The sequence below is a fragment of the Trichoderma camerunense genome (assembly GCF_050948025.1).
Source record: "Trichoderma camerunense strain CBS 138272 chromosome Unknown V8C40scaffold_6, whole genome shotgun sequence".
In the NCBI taxonomy this organism is placed as follows: Eukaryota; Fungi; Ascomycota; class Sordariomycetes; order Hypocreales; family Hypocreaceae; genus Trichoderma; species Trichoderma camerunense.
Window position 1 is genome coordinate 1,038,936 of NW_028145364.1, and position 19,602 is coordinate 1,058,537.

Below are 19,602 nucleotides of genomic sequence, written 5' to 3' on the forward strand. Positions count from 1 at the left end.
AAAAATAAGGGCGACAGGGGAGGGCCCTGCAGAAGGGTATCAGCCGGTCTGTGACCTCACCCCATCAAGGCAGGCAAATGCACATGTGTAATTTATGTTTCTTTCACATTGGAACCACCTTTTCTTTGTAATAGAGCAGTAGTCGTTGTCCATGTTGTTGGTGGTGGCAGTGTTGTCTTTGTCGTATACATTTATTTTCCAAGAAGCCGAACTGGGGAATGTGCTCAGCCAACATACAACTCGGCGAGTAGCCTGACTACTCGGCATCTTGCACCTGCACAGACACTCCGTGGATAGGGTTGCTTGAACCTTTGTCTGTGGCATCAGTGGATGGGACTCCGACCGCGCTGGCATGAGTGCTGGGCGGGCTGCTGGTTTGCGGGCTATTGGTTTCATGCGTCAGGGAGGGAACTTCGGCCACAGAATTGGTGTCTGACTGAGTAGATGATTCGCTCTTGGAGCCACTCAATCCGAGAAGTTTCTCCAGCGCCTGAATCTGTCGAGACGCCACACTCTTCTTCAGACTGTAGAATTGGGGTTTAATCTCCTCGACCAAGAGGTCCCTCTCTTCACCCTGTAGCTGACCCAGCATCTTTTCTGTTGACAAGTTAGCACATCGTCATTGTAATCACAAATGACATTGGGTTGTTATATCGCGCTAGTCACAGGAAGGGGACTTACGAATGACATAATTTCCAAACTGGTCTCTCATCATCTGCTGTAGTGGGTTGTTTCCATCAGGTCCGGTAGTTGTCAGCTGCTCTCGAATGGTCGTGCGCTGCGCCGGCGTGCCGTACTCAATGCACTTCTCCACAACATTGGACGCAAATTTATGCTTAGAAAGGGTGAGGAGCTGGCCCATGACAAGCTGAATGATCCTCTCGCGATCCTCTAGTTCGCCATTCTGGATGACGTGCTGAGCCACATAGTTGCCGTACTGGTCCGTAATGAGGATCTGAGCTGAAGCATGTAGTTCGCCCATAATCTCCGCCTTGTCGGCCTCGGTTCCATATTCCAGCAGTCTTTGTATGACTCGGCAACCATACGCGTGAGAAGCCAGGGGTGTCACTTGGCCACGCACAGCGTTCATAATAAAGTCAATATACTGTCTCGGGACGAGTTCAATAATCTTCTGGACAACATGGTTGCCGTTCTGATCTTTGATTACTCGCAAGATCTCAGGTTCCAGTTCCCGTGTCAGCTCGGCCTGTTGTTCGACCAGGATGTGCTCAAGGGCCTAAAAGAAACGTTGTGAGCAATTGAGAGGGAATAAAATTCTGAGCGGGGAGGGACAGTTTGCACTAACCTTCTGGACGACACGACAGGCGTAAACTTGGACTGAAAGATCAACCACTTTCCCCTTCATCTTTTCCGCCAAGATTTTCTTCTGAAGCTGGCTTCCGTATTCAAAGAACTTCTGCACGACGTAATTACCAAAGACGTCTTTCATGAGTTGAAGGGCGTTGGGCTCAATCTCGCGGAATATCTGCTCCTTTTCATCACTGTTCGCAGATTCCAGTTTCTGCTGGATGAATCTCGAGCCATGCTGATCTCCACTGAACTCCACAGCGTGGTTATAAATGTCCCTAAGCTCGTAGCGCTTGTTGGACTTGTTGCCGTTGACACGGAACTCATCCAGTAGGGCACTGCGCATGCCTTTGCTGGGATCTTGGTCTCGGGAGGGCCGAATTGGCGTCATGGAGTTGAGTGGATACCCAGGATGAATCGAGGGGACGGGATAGTTGGGCATGATGGGGCGGAAGTTTTGTGTATACGCCTCTGGATAAGAAGGTGAATACTGGTTGGCGATTTGACCATAACCAAACTGGTGGTTTTGGTAAAACTGCGGGCTTGGGTAGGTGTTCGCACCAGCAAACTGTTGGCCTGAGGGCCTCCGCTCATGCTCGGCCGTCCGCTGGCCTCGTGAGGATGGCCTGCTCATCCAAGCATCTACACCCGGAGCGAAAGCTCTTGAGCTAGAACCCGAGTCCAAGCGGTAGGTCGAGCCGGGTGCCGGCGAGACTCTATCGAGAGAAGGGCGCCTTACACTAGAAAGCAGGAGAGGATCTTGTGCGCCAAACTCGAGGCCGTTTCCAATCCTAGAGGCGCCGGTCTCGCCCATCCACGGCAAGGTGGCGGAGTTGGAATGGAATGGCACGGAGGCAGGGTTAAATGCCTGGCTACCGGGCGAACCGTTGATGGTGATCTGGCGGGCCATTCTCAAGGAGAGATCGTCATCGACTTGTCTGTTGAGGCTGAATGCTCGCTGATTCGCTACTTGGGGGAAAGATAGAGGGTGCTGTCTAGTCGAGTGGATCGAGTTGCTGGGAGTATGGCCGCTGGCCTGATATATTTCAGCATAGGCTGGAGAGCCTTGCGACTGTCGAGAGGGCGGAAGGCTAGCATCTCGAGCCTGTGCAAAGGCTGCCATGGGATCCATGTAGGCTGCATCTTGGGGGCCTCGCTTCTGAGCGGCAGCAGCAAAGGCGAATGCTGCCTCTGTCTCATCAACAAAGGTGCCGGGAGCGCCTAAAGACTCCTTCTTCATGCCAATGGCTGACGGGTGGTGGTTCGCATAAAAACCAGAGGCATTCGGAATGCCTGCATCTCGTGCTCGGCCGGGAGAGTTGCTGACGGAGCGGGCAGGGTTCTCTGTGCCCCAGGGCTTGGAGTTGGAGCCCCAGACATCGGCCTCGGAATTGGCGTGGAGAGCGCTCGAGCCAGTGGGATTTTCTTCTGATTCTGCATCACAGTCGTGGTGAGTCGTGTGCGTCCAAGTAAAGTACAGTACATTACAGCACAGGCAGGATGAGGGTGAGGGTGAGGGGGTTGGCCGCGCTGACGCAATCGGCATGCCATGTTGCCATGGACAAGACAAGCAAATACGCACCTTTGGATCCCGCAGCACGATCTCGGTTGGTCTGAGGGAAGGACGACCAAATGTTTTTGCTTGGATAGAGGTTGGCGCTTGGAAAGCCCGAGCCCGAGCCTACGGGCTGCTGCTGGGCCTTTTCGGCAGAACTAGAGGGCATGACAAAGCTTTGATAGGCCCTCAGCCGCGTCTGTTGAAAAGAATGAAGGATGACAGTTAGCGATTGTGCGGCGGTCAGAACAGAAGCAAAGACGAAACAATGCTGAGGTTGGGACGAGGGCCAAGGCGTGGGGAGTCAGGCCTTTGTGACCCGCTAAGGGCGAATCAAGCCTCCTTCCGTGGGCGCTAGGCTGGCGCAACCTTTTGAGACACTCAAGCGGCCCCCCCTCTGACGTCGTCTTTCCGCGCCGGGATCAGGCTGGGGGACGACGATTTTGGGTTGTGGTGCTGTTTGCACTTTGGCAGCGGGCAAGGGTTTGAGCAAGTGGGGGAGAGGATTGACGAGAAAGGGAGAGTGGACGAGGTTTGTACCTTTGGCTGACTCACCGTGGTCGCCATCTCGGGCTTTTTGCTCCAGGTCAAGGTTCAGATTTCAGCGGGCTTCCTTAAACGGGGAGCCAGCGAGACGAGGGACACTGCACTGGACTGCAGCTAGTGGTACAGGTAGGTACCTAAGATAGTGGCCGTTGCGCGCTGACGGACAGCTGCCGATGCACTGCACAACCACTGCCAGGCCTCGCGCTGGTGCCAGCAGGCCACTGCAGGATGCTAAAGCTGCTTGGGCGGGGACTCGACTCTGGGGAACGACTGGAGAGTTTGGCCGCGACACAGGACGGACCAGATAGCCGACTGGGCTGGACTGGGCTGGGCCTTTGTTTTCTGTGCTGTGGACACGTTTCCGACCCCTGTGCCTTTTTCTTTGTTCGCAGCCGATAAACTAAGGCAATGTAAGGTTTGGATATACAGGTACTAGTGAGCAGGCAGGAAGCCGGCGCAAATAAGTACTCGGCGGACGCTGGGCCTCCCTTTGATAAGGGTTTGACTTTTTGAGTTGAGACCGCGTCAAACGGCCGACAGGACGGGGGCTGAGCCGTGACGAGACGCGGAAAAATTGGGCGAGCAGCAAGAGAAGCTCATGTATGTTTCGTCGAGAATCCTCGTCGTGCTTGCTCGGTTTGTCTGGGGGGTTTTGTCGACTCAAGACTGCGGTTTCGATACGTGTCAGCGGCCTAGCGAGTGAGTCGCGGGCGTCTCTGGTATGTAATCAGGGTTTAGGTTTCCTTTGCAGGGTCAGGGAAGATGAAAGGTGCAAAGTACAGGGGTGTAGAGCATCTAACGGGAAGAAAAAGAGAGAGAAAGAGAGAGCACAGGATTGTGTACAGATAGGTTTGGCAGAACAATTACGATAGCCAGAAGAGGGGGGGTTGAGAGGAGCCTCCAAAGAAAAGGGATCAGAAACGGACTCAAGGTGGCACTATCCGTACAAGGTGCGAAATGAAGGTTTTCCATGCGATATAGATGTGGGCAAGGCAGCGGGGCCTAGAAGACGAGGCTTGTTCCAGATGGCAAAACTCACTGTCTTGTTCCGAGGGACGCAGTTGTGACCTGTCAAGGGGGAAGACCTTGTAATATGTAAGATGCTTGTTTTTGCTAGACCAGGCCGAGGGTCGTTCTTTGATTTATTTATCTTTTTCCAAAAGTACGAGTACGGACTGCAGACTGCATGTACAGAGATTAGAGTGCCGAGAAGGGCCAGAGAACTCAATTGGGTGCCAATTAAGCAGAGGAAGAGGAGAAAATGCGAGTAGAGTTCAGGGCGAAACAAAATGGACAAGGAGGGGCGCCGATGGGGGTAAACCTTGTGATGCCGTCGATGACGAGATGAAGTGGGCGATAGGAAAATTATGTCCAGCGTGGCTAAAGGCAAGGCGATTTGGGAGAGGAAGAGAGAGAGAGAGAGAGAAGGACGTGAGAGGACTGGGGCCAAAAGGTGCGGGTTCGACGGGTTAGATGTATGTCGGCCGTACTGAGGCGAGGAGGTGAGTCCAATGCGCAGAAATGCTGGGTCGGAATGTAGATGTAGCAAACCTGGGCGAGGATCGTGTCAATGGCCGACGTGCCCTCGAATCACAGGAGGCGTAGGGATGGGAATGGGTAAGGAATGTGTCAACAGGGAGGCAAGACGGGATTGAAATTGAAATGGCTTCTATTCTGGCTCTGGCTCTGATTCTGATTTTGATTATGGCCTTGGTTCTGATCCTGCCAGTCCAGTCCCCTTCTGTCACTGCCTGGCGCAATACTTGGTTGGTACGGAAGTGTGTTGGGACCCTGAGCGCGTTGAAATAGCGGCCTAGCAAGCACGCAAGCAAGCAATGGAAGCATGAGGACAGACACAGACATGGAGGGCACAAGCCGAGCAGCAGCGCTCACAAGGGCTCACCGTGGCACTCTATCTCTTCGGCCCATCTGCTACAGCTCAGAGGGTTGTCGCACAGCGCAAATGGCGTTACGAAACATGTCGTGACGGGACGAGTGATTGGGCCGGGCGTTGGCCTGGGAGAGGGGCCAAAGAAGGGTGCTGGCAGATTCCGAAGCATTGATCGATAGTAGGGTGCATCAATGGCATGCCACTTCCGTATGCCGTACTGTAGACTCCAATCCTCGGTCAGTAGAGTACGATACAGCCCGAACAATCAATACCACCACCAATTCAGCTCCCGTGAAGCTTGCGCCATTCGGCACGAATTGGCCCAGCACCAAAGCAAGCAAGTGGAGGCCCAACCTAGCAATCAAGTATATCGATGCTACGCTGCTAGAATTGGAGGGGTGACGGTGCAGCACTAGGGCCGGCCATTTGTGAGATGGGCAAGTCAGTCTATAGTTCCCATGTATTGACTATGTTGAGTCGTGATAAGATGAAGTGGACAAAGATCACTGACAGGTGTCCCTACAAGGCAGCTGGTATAGAGGTACCTGCCCGGAATAAATATTCATGATATGGACAGTAAACAATCTGGGCCACGTGAAGTACATTTGATTTGTATTTATCTCTTTCTTTCCTTCTATCACTCCATTAGTTGTATTCCTTACCTACTGTTTTATCCAATTGAACTGAATGCCTTCTTCCTATTTTCAAAGCGATGTAACGCCGACGAATACAAGACACATCACCTGCAATTATTGCCTGGCGGACAGAGACGGAAGACACACGGCACAGCACAGCACAGCACAGCATACAAGAAACGCTGGGCTCGGAAGGCCAGTGCTCTCATCCGCCGCACTGCAGATCGACAGACAGCCACGTTTATGCCATTGATGTGTCCTGAAGTAAGACGGCCAAATGCGCCGCAAGCTTACATGAACTGTCACCGCCACGAGCTGATTTGAAGAGCCATGCCACAGGTATCTACTAGCTGTAGATGCCTGCAAGGGTCGCTGCTAGCAGAAGCTCAAAGAGCATGTCCAGGAATACACACTTGACACAATACAGTACACGTACCAGGCCAAAAGGACCAAAGTCAACCCCGAGGGGACGAATAGGCAGTTGAGAAAGTGGACGCAACTACCGAGAGAGACCCGCCTAGACTTTGTTGACGGCACTCTGTAAGGAGACATGGTTCGGGGTAATATCGACAATCCGTTCCATGCGGTCCCACCCGTGTCTCGATTTGCTTCCTTCTTACGGAATACTGACAGGGACCCTGCTATATTTACTTCTTTTCATCTCGTATCTCATAAAGGTGCCGATCAGTGCAATGCCAACAGCTTGGACAATGACAATGAGAAACATCGAAAGAAGAAGGAAGACGGGAAAAGGAGTTGATTCGAGCGGCGCGCATCGTCATGTGCCTGGACCCCTGCTTGCGGCCGACCTGAGATCAATATACAGAAGTCTCCGCTAACTGGGGCTAACACTGGACATGTCCAATCAAGCTCAGCAACTTAATGGATGTTGATCAGCCAGGCGATTGACATCCCTCTCGCCTGCATGCAGATCCCAACCTTGAGATGACGGACTGCCTCATCCAGGAGGCACATGGCAAATCGCCACTCTAGCGACCGGCGTCTCAATTGACTTGACTGTCTTTGCGCTGCCGCGTCCGTAAAGTCGCCTTGGATGTTTGGATGTGTTGATTTCTGGTCCAGGGCGGCCCACCCACGGCCTCACGCGACCAATAACTTCGCTGCGGCGTCCTACATGTCTCTCACTCATCATCTGATTCTAGTACAACTGCTACGGAGCATTGTGTGCTACAAAATACGAGGCATCTGCCTACCTACCTATAGTAGACAAAGCGACTTCGTGTTGTTTCCACGGCTCGGATTCCACTCTGACGCCTCCCGAGCCGTGGGATCGATCCGACTGCTGAGCGAGGCGAAGAACGAGTGCCCAACGCACCAGGTGATTGAATTATACTAATCGAAAACCGACATCTCCTACCACTCCAAGATTCTTTACAATGCAACTACAGCCACGTACCAGGCAGGCGTACACAGACTGAGTCTAAAGTTACACAAAGGGGGCGCTCAACGTCGTTGTCTACCCACTTTATGCCGCGCCTTGTGCTACAAGTACTCCTCGCTGCCACATCACTCGCCGGTCACTTTTTCGTACACGAGGAAGCCTGCTTCATTCAAGATGGGAAACAGTTTTATTCCTGCCTATCCCAACGGGGCATGCGTTTGAACGGGTGATTTCCCTCCCTCCCTCGAGGTTACCAAAGGTCGATCAAATCCATTTAGTTCCATGGTGCTCAGAAGCAGCCCGATGGCAGTAACTGATATTGTTACTAAAACCATCTTTCTCTAAGATTCTTTCTGTCCTTTTATGGGTGAGTGTCTTACTTTGATACGAATCCCCCGTACGCGATAGGAGAAGGGTTGAGAAGTGGGGGAAGGGATGAGCAGACCTAGTCTGTACGAAGCATACTGAACCCTCCCATTTTGAGCCTACGACCAAGCTCCTCACCCCCCAAAGCAATAAGTCTCCAGAGACTAAGGGGTATTCCGATATCCGGCAGACTAATGGAACTTGTTCTTTCCTAGCAAAGCCAATAGATCTGTGAGCTATCTAGGACCATTTAACAATATGTCTGGTGTTCTAGCGCTCTCCACCGGGATCAAAGCCATGTTCATCTGCACAAGAGCGATGGTATTGTAGTGTGAGTCTCACGAGAATACGTTGACACATGAGAGCAGCGAGGAAGCGAGACGCAGTCTCAGCTACGCTATGGGGCTATTGCGACTGCGGGAGATCTTGACTGCGTGTAACTCGGGCGGGTCTGTTGTCAACCCTGGCCTATGCTCCTCTGCCTTCCTCTCCCTCTCTTTACAAACGAGAGTGGCTCGGTTGATTCAGACGCAGTAGAGAGGATGTTATGCATGAATGATGCACCTTTGATGTATGAGAAGGGAGACGCCCTCGTGGTTGAAAACTGGCCATCAGCATGGCAGAGTCCTCCGTACTGGGACACGTGCGGAGGATACATGTGCATGTTGAGGTGTGTACTACATGACATTCAAGTTACATGTAGCAAATCCTCTGCAACGTCCGCGCGACTGCTAGCCTGATGGGTTTCTAGGACCAGACCAGAACTTGCCTCATTCACGGACACTACGTGTACTCGGATCGACATGCGCTTTGAGCGTTGCCTCGCCTACCCTAAGCTTTTCTATCATTGGACTGATTTCACGGCGACTCGAAAACTTTGTGACCTAATCGCCACGTGTATCCAGCTCTGAGGCTCTTATGCTTGCTGTAAGGCATCTGTGCTTGGGCTTCCATGCTGCCATCTGAGCAAGGTCGCCATTGGACGGAAACCTTCGTCGGTACGTGTTCGTATGGTTAAGGCCACCAAAGTGGGCCAGCAATCGCTTGATGCCTCAATGTTTGCCTGCCATGGTGATTTGCGGCTCTGGGGTATGACGGGATGCAGGCCTATCATGTCCCACATCACATGGCATCAAAGTGTTGAAGCGTGTATCGGCCACATCTCCCCCATGCATGTACAGTCCGATACGCCTCATGCGCGCATATGAATATGCAGACCTTATTGGAATCACGCCACTAATTTTGGGTAGCAAGGCACTCGTTATACTATCGGGAGCATCCGGTGGCCAGCATGTATAAGCGAAGGGCCTTCTCCGGCCTGAATGCAAGACTGCCCGATTCGGTCCAAAGCCGGAAGGAGGAATACGAAACCAACAGCTGCGTTTGAAGAGGGCGAAATCGCCACAGACCAAAGGGGATATTTATGCCCGCCACAAGAGAATTAACACCTATACAATTACGATGTTAACAGGACAGGTTTGGCTGCTTATATCTCGACTATACAGTATGCCATGAGTCAAACTCCCGCTGGTTATGCGATGAGCCCATTGCATGGCATTCCTAGCCGTTTATATCTGAAAACTTGAAGGATTTAAAGCCTAGCAAACTTCTGGAATAGATGTCCGGCTGGTCGTTGATGTGAACCATGCAAGTGTCGTGCGGTCCCACAAAGCTTGAGCCGAAATAGGGATGTCGAGAAGTCGGAGAAGTGCTTGTGGGGGAGCGGGACAAGAAGCGTCCACGGCGAAAGATGGCAAGGTTTCCCACGAGCATGCGATGACATGGGTGCGATGGCATGGCATTGGCAAGGGATGGAATAGGATGCTAGGTAATGGGCTCGCTTGGGACCAGCTAAGGTGTTGGGAATGATGCCATGTCTAGTTAGGATGCTGAATTCGCCGAGTTTAGTTTCGGGAGGTATTATGCGAAGAGTTTATGGCGGTACTCGTATCAGTTCGGTTTTGGTTCCCGGAGAGCCAACCGATGCTCTTAGACGTGCAGTCCCTGTTTTTGGCTGGGGGGTTGAGAGTTGATGTGGTTGCATCGTAACTACATGCAACTGCTGCATGGTCTACCGCTCCGATGGTGGGAGAGTTTGCGCATGATTTTAAGTTGAGGCTGCTAAAACCTGCACATGCACCTACTGTAACATCCAGTGTTCTCTGGAGTTGTAACCCATTAAACTCCAGTGACAAATACGAGTATCATTCTGTCATGTTTATTTTGACGGTGTTCTTGGGACAGGCTTTTTAGACGTTGATGCTTGGCTGAATAGCAGCAGCCCGCAACTTTGCAAGTACTATTTAGAGATGCTGCGATATTTATGATGTATCGCATCAGATGGAGTCTATCATATTTATGTTATTTCAACCAATATGTACGTATGTAAAGCCTCACCACCAGCACCATTACTTTCCGTCTTCATATCCGTGTTGTATAGGTTAGCACCCGAGGAGAGGGCATCAGAGGCACTAAAAGCGACTAGGTACTGTGATCTGAATCAGCGGGCAATATTTGGGTCTCAAAGCTCAAGGGATAGCTGTCTGAAGCTATAAAGTTGAGGTGAGTACATTATAGAAAAATATGACAAAGGGAGAGGCGTTATAACGTCTTCAGTCGCGCATCTCTTAGATACATGATATGGAATCCCAACATAACACCTCCAGTTCTGGTTACCTTTGAGTGCAATGGTATTCGATCCTGTTCGAAGAGCAAGAATACATGTATGAGAAGTCATCAATAGCAAAATACCAGACACGTGACTCGCCAGGCGAGAAAACCTCTCGGCTTCCCTGGAACGAGCCCAATCCACCCACTCTGGAGATATCCGAGACACGACACTTTGACACTTCTGGAGGCGGGCGACAAACAAAACACGACGCCGCCCTTGCGTGCGACTTGGCCACAAGGGAAAGCCTCCCTTCTGCGTCGGCTTTGTCGCGTGCCACTTCGAAACGCCTGTTTCAATGGGCGCAGCAACGTACGAGTACGACTGACAAGTCAGGTTGAGCGTGTGTGCTGTGTGCGTGTTTGTCTGCCCATTAGCCGAGCAGTGCCTTGTCGTCTGGTCTTAGTCAGGCTGCGCAGGAGATGATGGTGTATGACGGGCTCTACCTAAAGCGACAGCTAGTAATGATGCTAGTACAATATTGAAGTAAACAGCATCTCCAACAAGCAGAGTCTCGTTACCGCATCAGGACTGGCCTCTCCCCCAGTCGGCATCTTAACGCGTGCCCTTTCTTCTTATTCTTCAATTTTTATTTCTTTTTTTCTTCTTGCTTCTTTTTCTTCCCGCATGCACGTCTAAATGGAGCAGGGCAGGGGAGATTGGATTGGCTTTCCAGGTCACCTCGCCGCTGGCTAACCAAAACACGGACCCCAGTTGTCCAATGGATTGCCGCTAGAGGCGTTCGGGAGGCCCGCCTAGCTTCGACCTCGCTCAGGGCTCAACGGCGCTATAAATGGGCTGCAGGGCTGCGCGGCGCCTGATTGGCCGCAACCGTGCTAAGCGTCAGGGGCACGACGGGTCCGTGGCCCAATTCGAGCTGTAGGTAATTTCCCACAGGCGCAACCCCGCTCGGCTGGACCACTTAGGGGACTCCAAGGCCGCTGTCCTGCATGCTGTAGCGCCTTGAGTGCCCTGTGCCGCTCGCTGCCACAGCGGGACCCGCGCCCAGGTAGAGCGAGGATTGACCTTCAACCTCCCCCCGTTTGGCTGCCAGTTGATCTTTCTCGTCCTGCTTCAACCATCGTCGCTGGCCAGAAACAAAAAAAACTTACATCTCTTACCGGGAGAGAGAGGCGTCTCTACGTTCATTGTCCCTCTCTGCTGCCGTTACCTTCTTTTTTCTGACTTCTCTCTCTTCATCCGAAGACTCTCCTTTTGGATTGCACAGGCTTCATTCTTTTAGCTGTGCATCCGTCCGGTCCTTTCTCATTGACTATAACGCGTTCTTCACCACTCCTTTTCTAACCAACAAACGACGACTACGATATACATTCCTTTTTTCTTCTTCTGTCTCGCAGCTCAGCCGGCTTCAAGCGTTTGCTAGCAATCCTGCGGACAAACCTGCCTAAGGGGAAGAAAAAATTATGTGAGTTGCACCTGTTTCGCAGAGACACACAATGGCATGGACACGGGGAATGGTGTGACGTTTGGGAAGAGGCTGGGGGATCTGCTGCGCCAACCCCTCCTTGGAACGTCGCGATGTTTGTCTGTGCGTCCGATCACAGCTGTGAAATGGCAGTGACGTCCCCATCGATCATCATGAGAGACAGATGAAGAGAGAGAGAAAAGAAGAGATTCTGCTTGTCGTCATCTGCCGCTGTTTCCGCCTCTATATATCCCGGGTCATCATTTGGCTGGACTCGCTCTGTAGTACAACATATCTTGAAACAATATGCTGACCATGACGCCTCATTAGCTAACCATCCATTCATTCACTCTTGAACGCAACCAAAATACTTGGGACATTTTGCCCAATATGCCTTCACTCACTATGATGCGGCGATCCGTCGACGAGGCTCACTTCGATGTAGCCCGCTCGGTTTCTCAAATCGCCAACAAGATCCGTCCTGCAGGCCAGATCGGTCCCCTGAAAGTCTTCGCTCGAGGCGATGACTCTGACAGCGGCTCCGACACGGTCATCAACGCCTTGTTGATCGTGCTCGGCATTGCCTTCTTTATTCTCATCCTTGTGTCTATCCTGCTTGTGCTTCGCCGAGTTCGCCAGAAGCGACAGCTGCAGAACCCGGAGACCCAGGAGCCTATTCTACCCTCTTACAACGATGTCAAGAACCACCGAGGCCTCACCATTGAGACCACGCACAATGGTCGCTCCAGCGTTCTTTTCATCAGCCGTGATGGCCAGCCCATGCTGCGGACCCCCGGCTCACCACCTCACTCCCCCGACAATGTTCCCGAGATCCACATCACTTTCCCTGATGAGCAGGACGAGCAAGGTCGCCGGAAGAGTGGCCGAGTTGTCGTCGTTCGTGTTGGAGAAAATGCCACAGTCGGCCTTGAGCCCATGCATGACGAAGAGCTGCCCGCTTACGAAAAGGAAGCCAAGGGCCAGTTTTACTCCGTCGACATGGACAAGATCGGTGGCCTCAAGGAGAAGGACCACTCCTACTTCGACCACTACTGAAGTAGCTAATTGATAATTGTTCTTCGTCCATCGAATCTCCTACCACATCCCAGGCCATGCCTACAAAAGCAGAAAAAAAAAATACACGACGACATAAAAAAATTCACCTCCACTACGCTCTTACCTAGACTTAACGATCCTCTGTGTAACGACTTCCTTTGGATACCAAGTCTTGGACACTCAAAATTCTCGATACCATGTTTCTCTATTCGTTCTTCTTTTCATAATCTTCTTTTCGGTATTCTCGAGTCCCGGTATCTTTCTTCTCCGAGGAAGGTTATTTCATTTCTCTCCCTAGCGGATCTTATGACATATAGATAAGCACATGGCGCAACTACATGTGAGGGGTTACAGTTTATGCAGCGGTTACTTCAAGTTCTGTTTTTTTTTATATATCGTACACAGCTGCCATGATTGGGTCTACTATTCTGTCAATTCTCTCTCCCCTGTGGGGCTATTTTTTTCAATGCTTCTCCTCCGCGCCAATACTACGATCTTCTGCCCTCATTAAGGGATTTGTGGAGGAAGGGCGGCACCAAGCTGGGATTGGCTTGGTATTGTTCTATTGGGCTGGTTGTCTTAGAAGCACATAAAAAGGGCGGTTTTATAGTAAGAAAGGGGGGCGGGAGGGAAGGTTTATGGAGCGGAGGAATAAAAAGGGGGGGAACTGGACACAAGACCTTAGTACATAGCGAGACTGGCCATCTTGATGAAAGAACTGAAGATATGGCTCTTTTGTGATATAGCTGTATAGGATATTTCATAGTGTATAATCAAGAATTATGCCTTTACAAGCGGGGTTTGTCTTTGTCATTGCGACCATATCTATTGAGTCAGTATATCACGATGTTAGACTGATATCATAGGATATACGATTTCATCAGAATATATAGTATTCGCGAATATGAAGGACTCCTGTTATATGCTCACAGAGAAATCCCTTCATGACAGCATTAATGTATATATCGCGCGGCATTTCCACACACTATTCCAAGCAGGAGGGTTGCTGCCGCTTCCCAAATCCTTCGCCTTCTTCATCGTATATATCGGCCATTGCAGTACATACAACCGAGTTATGCACAACACACGCCAACTCTCATCAACATAAACTGCCACGCCATTGTCCAATCCAACGTGCAGTCTCGCACACATGTAACGGTAGAAACCCCTAGCTATAACACAATGCCCCGTCTTCATTTTCCAAAAGGGGCATTTTATAAAACCAAAAACGCCCTAAACACCGACGCTTTATCATATGATCAACATCTCAAAAACTCCCAAAGAATTCTCCCGTTTTTCTCTCTCCTTCTTGTCTTAATTGAAGCCGTTTTGCTGTGGATACGGAGGCGTACTGGTATGGCTACCAGGGTACGGCGGCGGCACATATCCATTCATCATGATGCCCTGCTGCGTCGGGATGAAGTGCTGCGGCTGGACGGGCGGGACGTCCTGCTGTCGAAACATGGCCTGGTTGGGGATGGCGTCGTCTATCCTTAACATGGGCATGCCGCCCTGTCCGCTCAGGACCTCTGTCTGCATCATCTGGTAGTTGTTGGGCATCATGGCCAGCATGTCGGACGGCTGCATGCCGACCGCCGTCTCCGCGTCGTAGATGTCGCTGATGCCCAGGGATACGTTGCGCGCTTGAGCGAGGAACAGGGGGACGCCGGGCGGTCCGTGGTCACCGTCATAGCTCGATTCTGGGGTAGAATATGGCATCATCAGCGGTGACGCACTCTTGGACGATGCTTGCTGGGTCGTTGAAGGGCCCATCCACCAGTCGGACACGGGCATGTTCGCGGCTCGGCTCCTCTGTTCATCTTTCATGTCAGGGATGCTCATTCGCTCAATAAAAACATCCGATCCAAATAGAAATTTGTCCTCGGTTGGCTCTTGTCCGGTGTTAATGGCAGCGTTACCTCGATCGAGTATCCTCCCGTTCTTGTAAAACTCTTCCACCATTGCCTTGTTACAGTCATGCTATATCATTTGTTAGAATGCTAGTTACAGTAGTCATAGAATGAGACAGAAATAAATATGGAAAGGAAAAGGGGAAAGGGGGAGGGGGACGAAGTATAGTCAAAACACAACATACAGCTTGCTTGGCCATGTCGAATATCTCGCCCCATGCCTCGGTTATCTCCATGATGGTGCCGATCAGCGACTTGATCTGACCCTCGCTAGTCTCGGCGCCTCTCCACACCGGTGCTGTAGTATCCATCAGGTTTTCGTACAGTTTGTATTGCAGAGCGATAAGCAACACTCGAATACACTGAGTGGACATGTGTGCAACCGAGTAATCGCCAACCAGTTTAGGAGTTCCGGGGTTTGGCATCCTGTCCGTCTCGATCTTGATGGCTTCCAAAAATCGAGCTAGACTCATGGCGTGGGCGACGGCCTGCTTTTGACACCGAGCAATAAAGTCCGGAGGAAGTTTCCGAAGGATTTCTATCGAGGATTGATTTCGGGGGCCCGGCAATGAGAATCGATAGAGGTCGATGTGGCTCACGGCCATGTGCGTATGGAAGAAACAGTACCCTCTCCACTGGTCTGAGGCAGCATATCGAGACATGCTCTGGTCAGTCAGTCGTAGCTCGTCGTGTATGGAAACATGGAACCTAGTCAGCTCGCTCTGCAACGCAGCGATATCCTCCATAACCTTTGATGGCTCCAGGGCCGCAATGGCTGTTCCAGAAGGCAATGCTAGCTTTTTTGTCGATCTACCATCTTGTAAGTACTCTGACCTAGTTGTTGACGGCTCTTCCGGGAGAGGGGCGAGACTTACACTTGTATGCGGTGCCGAAGATCGACAAGAAGGATTTGGATTCCGTGTAGGCCCAGAGCCGGTGAGCAGCGCGAAGGCCTGTCATGAAGCCTCTCCGCAACCACCGGTCGATTCTCCCTAAAAGCAGCTTCATTGCAGGGCAGCCTAATCTTCATATTCTCGGCTCGACAAGATATGTACTCTTCATATCCACCTGCTAATAGGCGGTCAAGGCTGAAAAGCTGCCAGGCAATGCGTCGAAGACATTCCTGTTGAATAAAGGTAGAGTGGCGTGATGTGACATCCCAGTTCAGCTGCAGGCCTATCATAAGTCTCGAGGCCACACCAAAGCATTGCCACACTTTTGCGTGCGAACCGTCCAGAATGTTGAATAGAATATTAAGGGCGAACAAAAAGAGGGCGCTCTCAGAAAACTTGTAGATGTTGCGGTAAATATGCATTTCGACTTGCTGGCTGCATTTTCTTGCAAACTCCCGGCCGGCCAGGCCAGGATTTACGAAGAAACTCGTAACGGAGCACACGGCCGCTGCTTGAGCAGGAGGGAATCTGTTTTCCTAAGGACAAGCATGTTAGGTGATTCTGGTAGTCACTTGGCACGCCATGGTGGCCCTCATACCTGGACGTCTCGGTAGGTGACTTCGGGGTGCAAAAAGCCTAAGCTTGGCATCATGTACAAATATTCAAAATAAGCATCCAAGTGGGTGAGAATGATATCTTTTCTGAGTAGCATGTCCCTGAATCATTTACCGTTAGCCGCTGGATACAATTTTTCTTTACCGTAACAAGGGGGAGAAACGCGTACTCGGCCTGAAGATTCGATGTTTCGAGGATGTAAGATGGAACGCTGGTACTATTGCTGCTCGTGGGGCTGAGGGCTGTGTTTTCTTCCAACTTGAGGGGTTGCAAAGTAGAAGGGGCTTGGTCCTCAGCTTTTGGACTGTTGAAACGAACATTGGTGAACCGCCTCCTGGTAGGAGTATATTCGCAGACTAGGTTGGCAGCTTCGCATCTTTTACACCTGGGCAGGTCTCCAGAGCACTTCGTTTTATGCGTATGACACTGACTGCACGCCCTCTGTGCTCTTTTCCTCAGCGTACCTGCTTCTGTATGGCTGGATGAAGGTGTTGTTCTAGAAACTCTTTCTGGATCTAGCTGTCAGAAATCCCCTAAGATTGAACTTGTTGCGAGCCTTGGTAATTTACCTTCCTCGGAAGCGCCAGGAGATGCAGCAAAGCTACAAGTGAGCTCTAGTCTAGAGCAGTTGCTGCAAGGTCCATTTCCAGGGTTTCCGGTACATTTGACCTGGAAAGGAGGGAAAGCCTCTTTGTCAGTCCTAGGAACGCAACAGAAGAGATAGAAGAATCGCAACACCGGCAACACAACAAACAGAATGAACGCTTGTGTCGTAAAAAGGTATCTGGCTGTGCAGCATACAGAACAAAATACGGACGTGGAAACATAATGAATGAACAGGATTAGAGCCCAGCGCGAGACATATGCCTACCACGCTGCGCCTTGCGACGATGATGCGAAAACAACAAAGAATCTTTCCCTACCTTCCGTAATCTGCAAGTGCGACAACAGTCACCGTTAGTTGTCGTAGTCCGTCGGCGCTTATTTGGAGGTGACAGAGATGCGGAAGAGCTGTGTGGTGGCGGCACAGAGCCTTCTGCGTCGTGCGGCTGAGGCGACTCCATCTACCCGTCTGAGGGATAGGAGTAGCATGAGATAGGCGAAGGATGCGAAGATGAAGAGGCCACAGGCAATCAAGACGTGACCGGAGTTGAAAGACGAGGTTTCTCCCCGTGTCTCCCCCCCGAAGGACCCAGCCAGTCGGCGAATGGGCAGAGAACAAGCTGCAGATGGGGCTGGCTGAGGCTGGCCAGTGGATGGGTTCCTCGGCTCTCGCGCGAGGCCCGTGGAGCCAAGACAGGCCGCCACGGAGAATGGCGGGAGAAGAAAGCAATGGGAATGCTACTCCAGACTTGGCAGCAAATCTCAAGCGGCTGAGAATCGTCGTCACGGTGCGACGAGGTGGCGCGCCACGCACGAAGTGGGCTAATGATGGCGACGGACGAAGTCAACGTGAGCAAGGATGGCGGCCCTCAAGCCCGGGACTAATAAAGGCTTGCTATTGCTAGCAAATTAATCCGCATTGCGGCCGCTTCCTTTGGCTCTCGGGGGAGTCGTGGAGTCGTGGAGTCGTAGCGTCGCCCTGGCAAGTCGGCACTCGCTGCTACTTGGCACCAAGCAAGCCCTTAAACCCGGCCTGTTAGCCTGGTTTGATGATGACTTTTGGCACTTTCTTTCCCACCTTTCTTTTTTTCCCAACAGGGCCCTCCCCAGAACGTCCAGAAGCGCTCGATCTGTATGACCTAGGCCGCCAGGGTCCAGACGGCGTGGTAGCGCGCCGGCGAGGGTTCTTGTGCGCTTGTGCTTGGTAGTGATAAGCTGCCGAGGGTTTGAGGCGTCTCTCGTCCAGTCGATCAGCGTTCCCAGGGATATCCTATCCTACCCTCTGAGGTAAGCAGAATGTGCGCGGAGGCAGCATCTTCGAGCCCTGCTTCTCCACGACCAGTCGTATTTGGGGGGTTCTCGCGCGGAGGCCCTGGCACCACAACGGCGGTATTTAGACGTTCAGCGAGGCCAATCTGCGCGCAATCAACGCCGTCACTTGCCGACGATACGTAGAATCTCGTGCTCCCTCCCAAGAGCTCCTATCCAAGCCACCGAGATTCAGGCCGCCAGCCACGAGGATTAGAGTGTGGGTAGCTTTCCATTCTCTTCCTGGACGTCATACAAAACGTCTACTAATCGGATGTATCGGAGGCGGGAATAATGTGGTATTTGGCCTCTCCACTTCTCCTTTTTTTTCTTTTTCCCTTTTACAAAGTTCTTTTCTTCCCTAGTATTTTGCCAGCATTTTAGCTCTTGTATGTCAGCAATTTGCGATTCCTATTTTCCCTTGCGCTTGGTTAGCTTGACTCGCGGGACCCGTAAATAGTTCGGTTCGCGACCTCGGCATAAGCCCTATGACGATGGATTGATTGACCTACAACGAAGCTTGTCTGTTTCCATGTCAAACGGCCGGCGATGCATCTTGTTATTGACCCAATGGCGGTTCAGTGCATTGATCACGAAATCAGTAGAGGCGGAACCTTTGAACGCCTGTTTACTGTCGCAAGTGTAGGTACTTACTCAGGCGTCTGTTCGATTATACGAGTACGATGCAGTACAACGCGTCACCCACGTCGTCTGTAGCTGCGACTTACCTGGTACATCTTATCTCCCCGTGCTTATATGCTCACCTGTCGCGCGTTTGTAAGATCTCATTGGCTACGAAAGACACAGCACAAGTACTGTACGACCCTGTTCTGGTAACTGCGAGGTAGAATGTTCCTATGTATAGCACCTCTTGTGCCGTTGCAAGGTACTTGAGGGGCATCTCAAGGCACTTGTGCTTTTGCCCTAGCGCGGAAGGTGACTAGAATGCAGCTGCCTGTAATGATTATCGGCGTCGGCCACATTTGGCAAGGGGCATATTTTCGAGAATGGATCTCTTCTCTTCTTTGCACTGTTTGTTGGGATCTTGTCGAGATCAACAACTGGGGTTTGAAGATTCTCGAACACACCTCGTTTTTGTCAGCATGCAATCTAATATTCCGTATCCCGTGAAGCTTGTGTACGAGTCTACAGAGTACCCTGGGCCATATGACACATCAAGACGCCAAAACTGGAATTACGACAACAGGGCAAAACAAGGTGGTTCGCGCGAGTGCCGCGCCCCTTTCGCGACAATCTTCTTTCTCCCCGGAAATTACTACTAAGTACCAAGGTATGGCGATGCTACTTGTACTAGCACGCGTCTCCCTGCCGTCAAGAGACTGTCACTTGCATCCCAAGCATGAGCTTCATCTGTTTGAGTTCTCCCGGTGCCCCTGGGGCTCTCGTTAGAACAAATGTC

The 19,602-nt window shown here is 51.5% G+C and overlaps 3 protein-coding genes across 3 annotated transcripts; 1 reads left to right on the forward strand and 2 right to left on the reverse strand.

Moving 5' to 3' along the window:
* Window positions 1-91: 91 nt before the first annotated feature.
* V8C40DRAFT_191203 (armadillo-type protein) lies at window positions 92-3,138 on the reverse strand. The gene is made up of 4 exons (XM_083211859.1): window positions 2,891-3,138; window positions 1,307-2,742; window positions 682-1,237; window positions 92-597 (listed from the first exon to the last, which is right to left on the reverse strand). Exons 1-4 carry the CDS (start codon window positions 3,030-3,032, stop codon window positions 257-259), a joined length of 2,475 nt encoding a protein of 824 aa, XP_083074933.1. The 5' UTR covers window positions 3,033-3,138; the 3' UTR covers window positions 92-256.
* An 8,569-nt stretch (window positions 3,139-11,707) lies between these two features.
* V8C40DRAFT_191514 (uncharacterized protein) lies at window positions 11,708-13,097 on the forward strand. The gene is made up of 2 exons (XM_083211860.1): window positions 11,708-11,797; window positions 12,128-13,097. The coding sequence occupies exon 2, from the start codon at window positions 12,188-12,190 to the stop codon at window positions 12,851-12,853; it is 666 nt and encodes a 221-aa protein (XP_083074934.1). The 5' UTR covers window positions 11,708-11,797; window positions 12,128-12,187; the 3' UTR covers window positions 12,854-13,097.
* Window positions 13,098-14,096: 999 nt separating this feature from the next.
* On the reverse strand, window positions 14,097-16,660 carry V8C40DRAFT_191542 (fungal specific transcription factor domain-containing protein). Its single transcript, XM_083211861.1, has 5 exons — window positions 16,441-16,660; window positions 16,255-16,372; window positions 15,639-16,192; window positions 14,949-15,573; window positions 14,097-14,833 (listed from the first exon to the last, which is right to left on the reverse strand). The coding sequence occupies exons 2-5, from the start codon at window positions 16,366-16,368 to the stop codon at window positions 14,168-14,170; spliced, it is 1,959 nt and encodes a 652-aa protein (XP_083074935.1). The 5' UTR covers window positions 16,369-16,372; window positions 16,441-16,660; the 3' UTR covers window positions 14,097-14,167.
* Between the last annotated feature and the right edge of the window lie 2,942 nt (window positions 16,661-19,602).

Coding starts and splice junctions, on each gene's coding strand:
- V8C40DRAFT_191203 (XM_083211859.1), bottom strand. CDS start 3,032: ATGCCCTCTAGTTCTGCCGAAAAGGCCCAGCAGCAGCCCGTAGGCTCG. Junction 2,743..2,890: donor TCGTGCTGCGGGATCCAAAG/GTGCGTATTTGC, acceptor ACTGTGATGCAG/AATCAGAAGAAAATCCCACT. Junction 598..681: donor GTTTGGAAATTATGTCATTC/GTAAGTCCCCTT, acceptor ACTTGTCAACAG/AAAAGATGCTGGGTCAGCTA.
- V8C40DRAFT_191514 (XM_083211860.1), top strand. CDS start 12,188: ATGCCTTCACTCACTATGATGCGGCGATCCGTCGACGAGGCTCACTTC.
- V8C40DRAFT_191542 (XM_083211861.1), bottom strand. CDS start 16,368: ATGCTACTCAGAAAAGATATCATTCTCACCCACTTGGATGCTTATTTT. Junction 16,193..16,254: donor TCACCTACCGAGACGTCCAG/GTATGAGGGCCA, acceptor GCTTGTCCTTAG/GAAAACAGATTCCCTCCTGC. Junction 15,574..15,638: donor CTTCGGCACCGCATACAAGT/GTAAGTCTCGCC, acceptor ACAAGATGGTAG/ATCGACAAAAAAGCTAGCAT.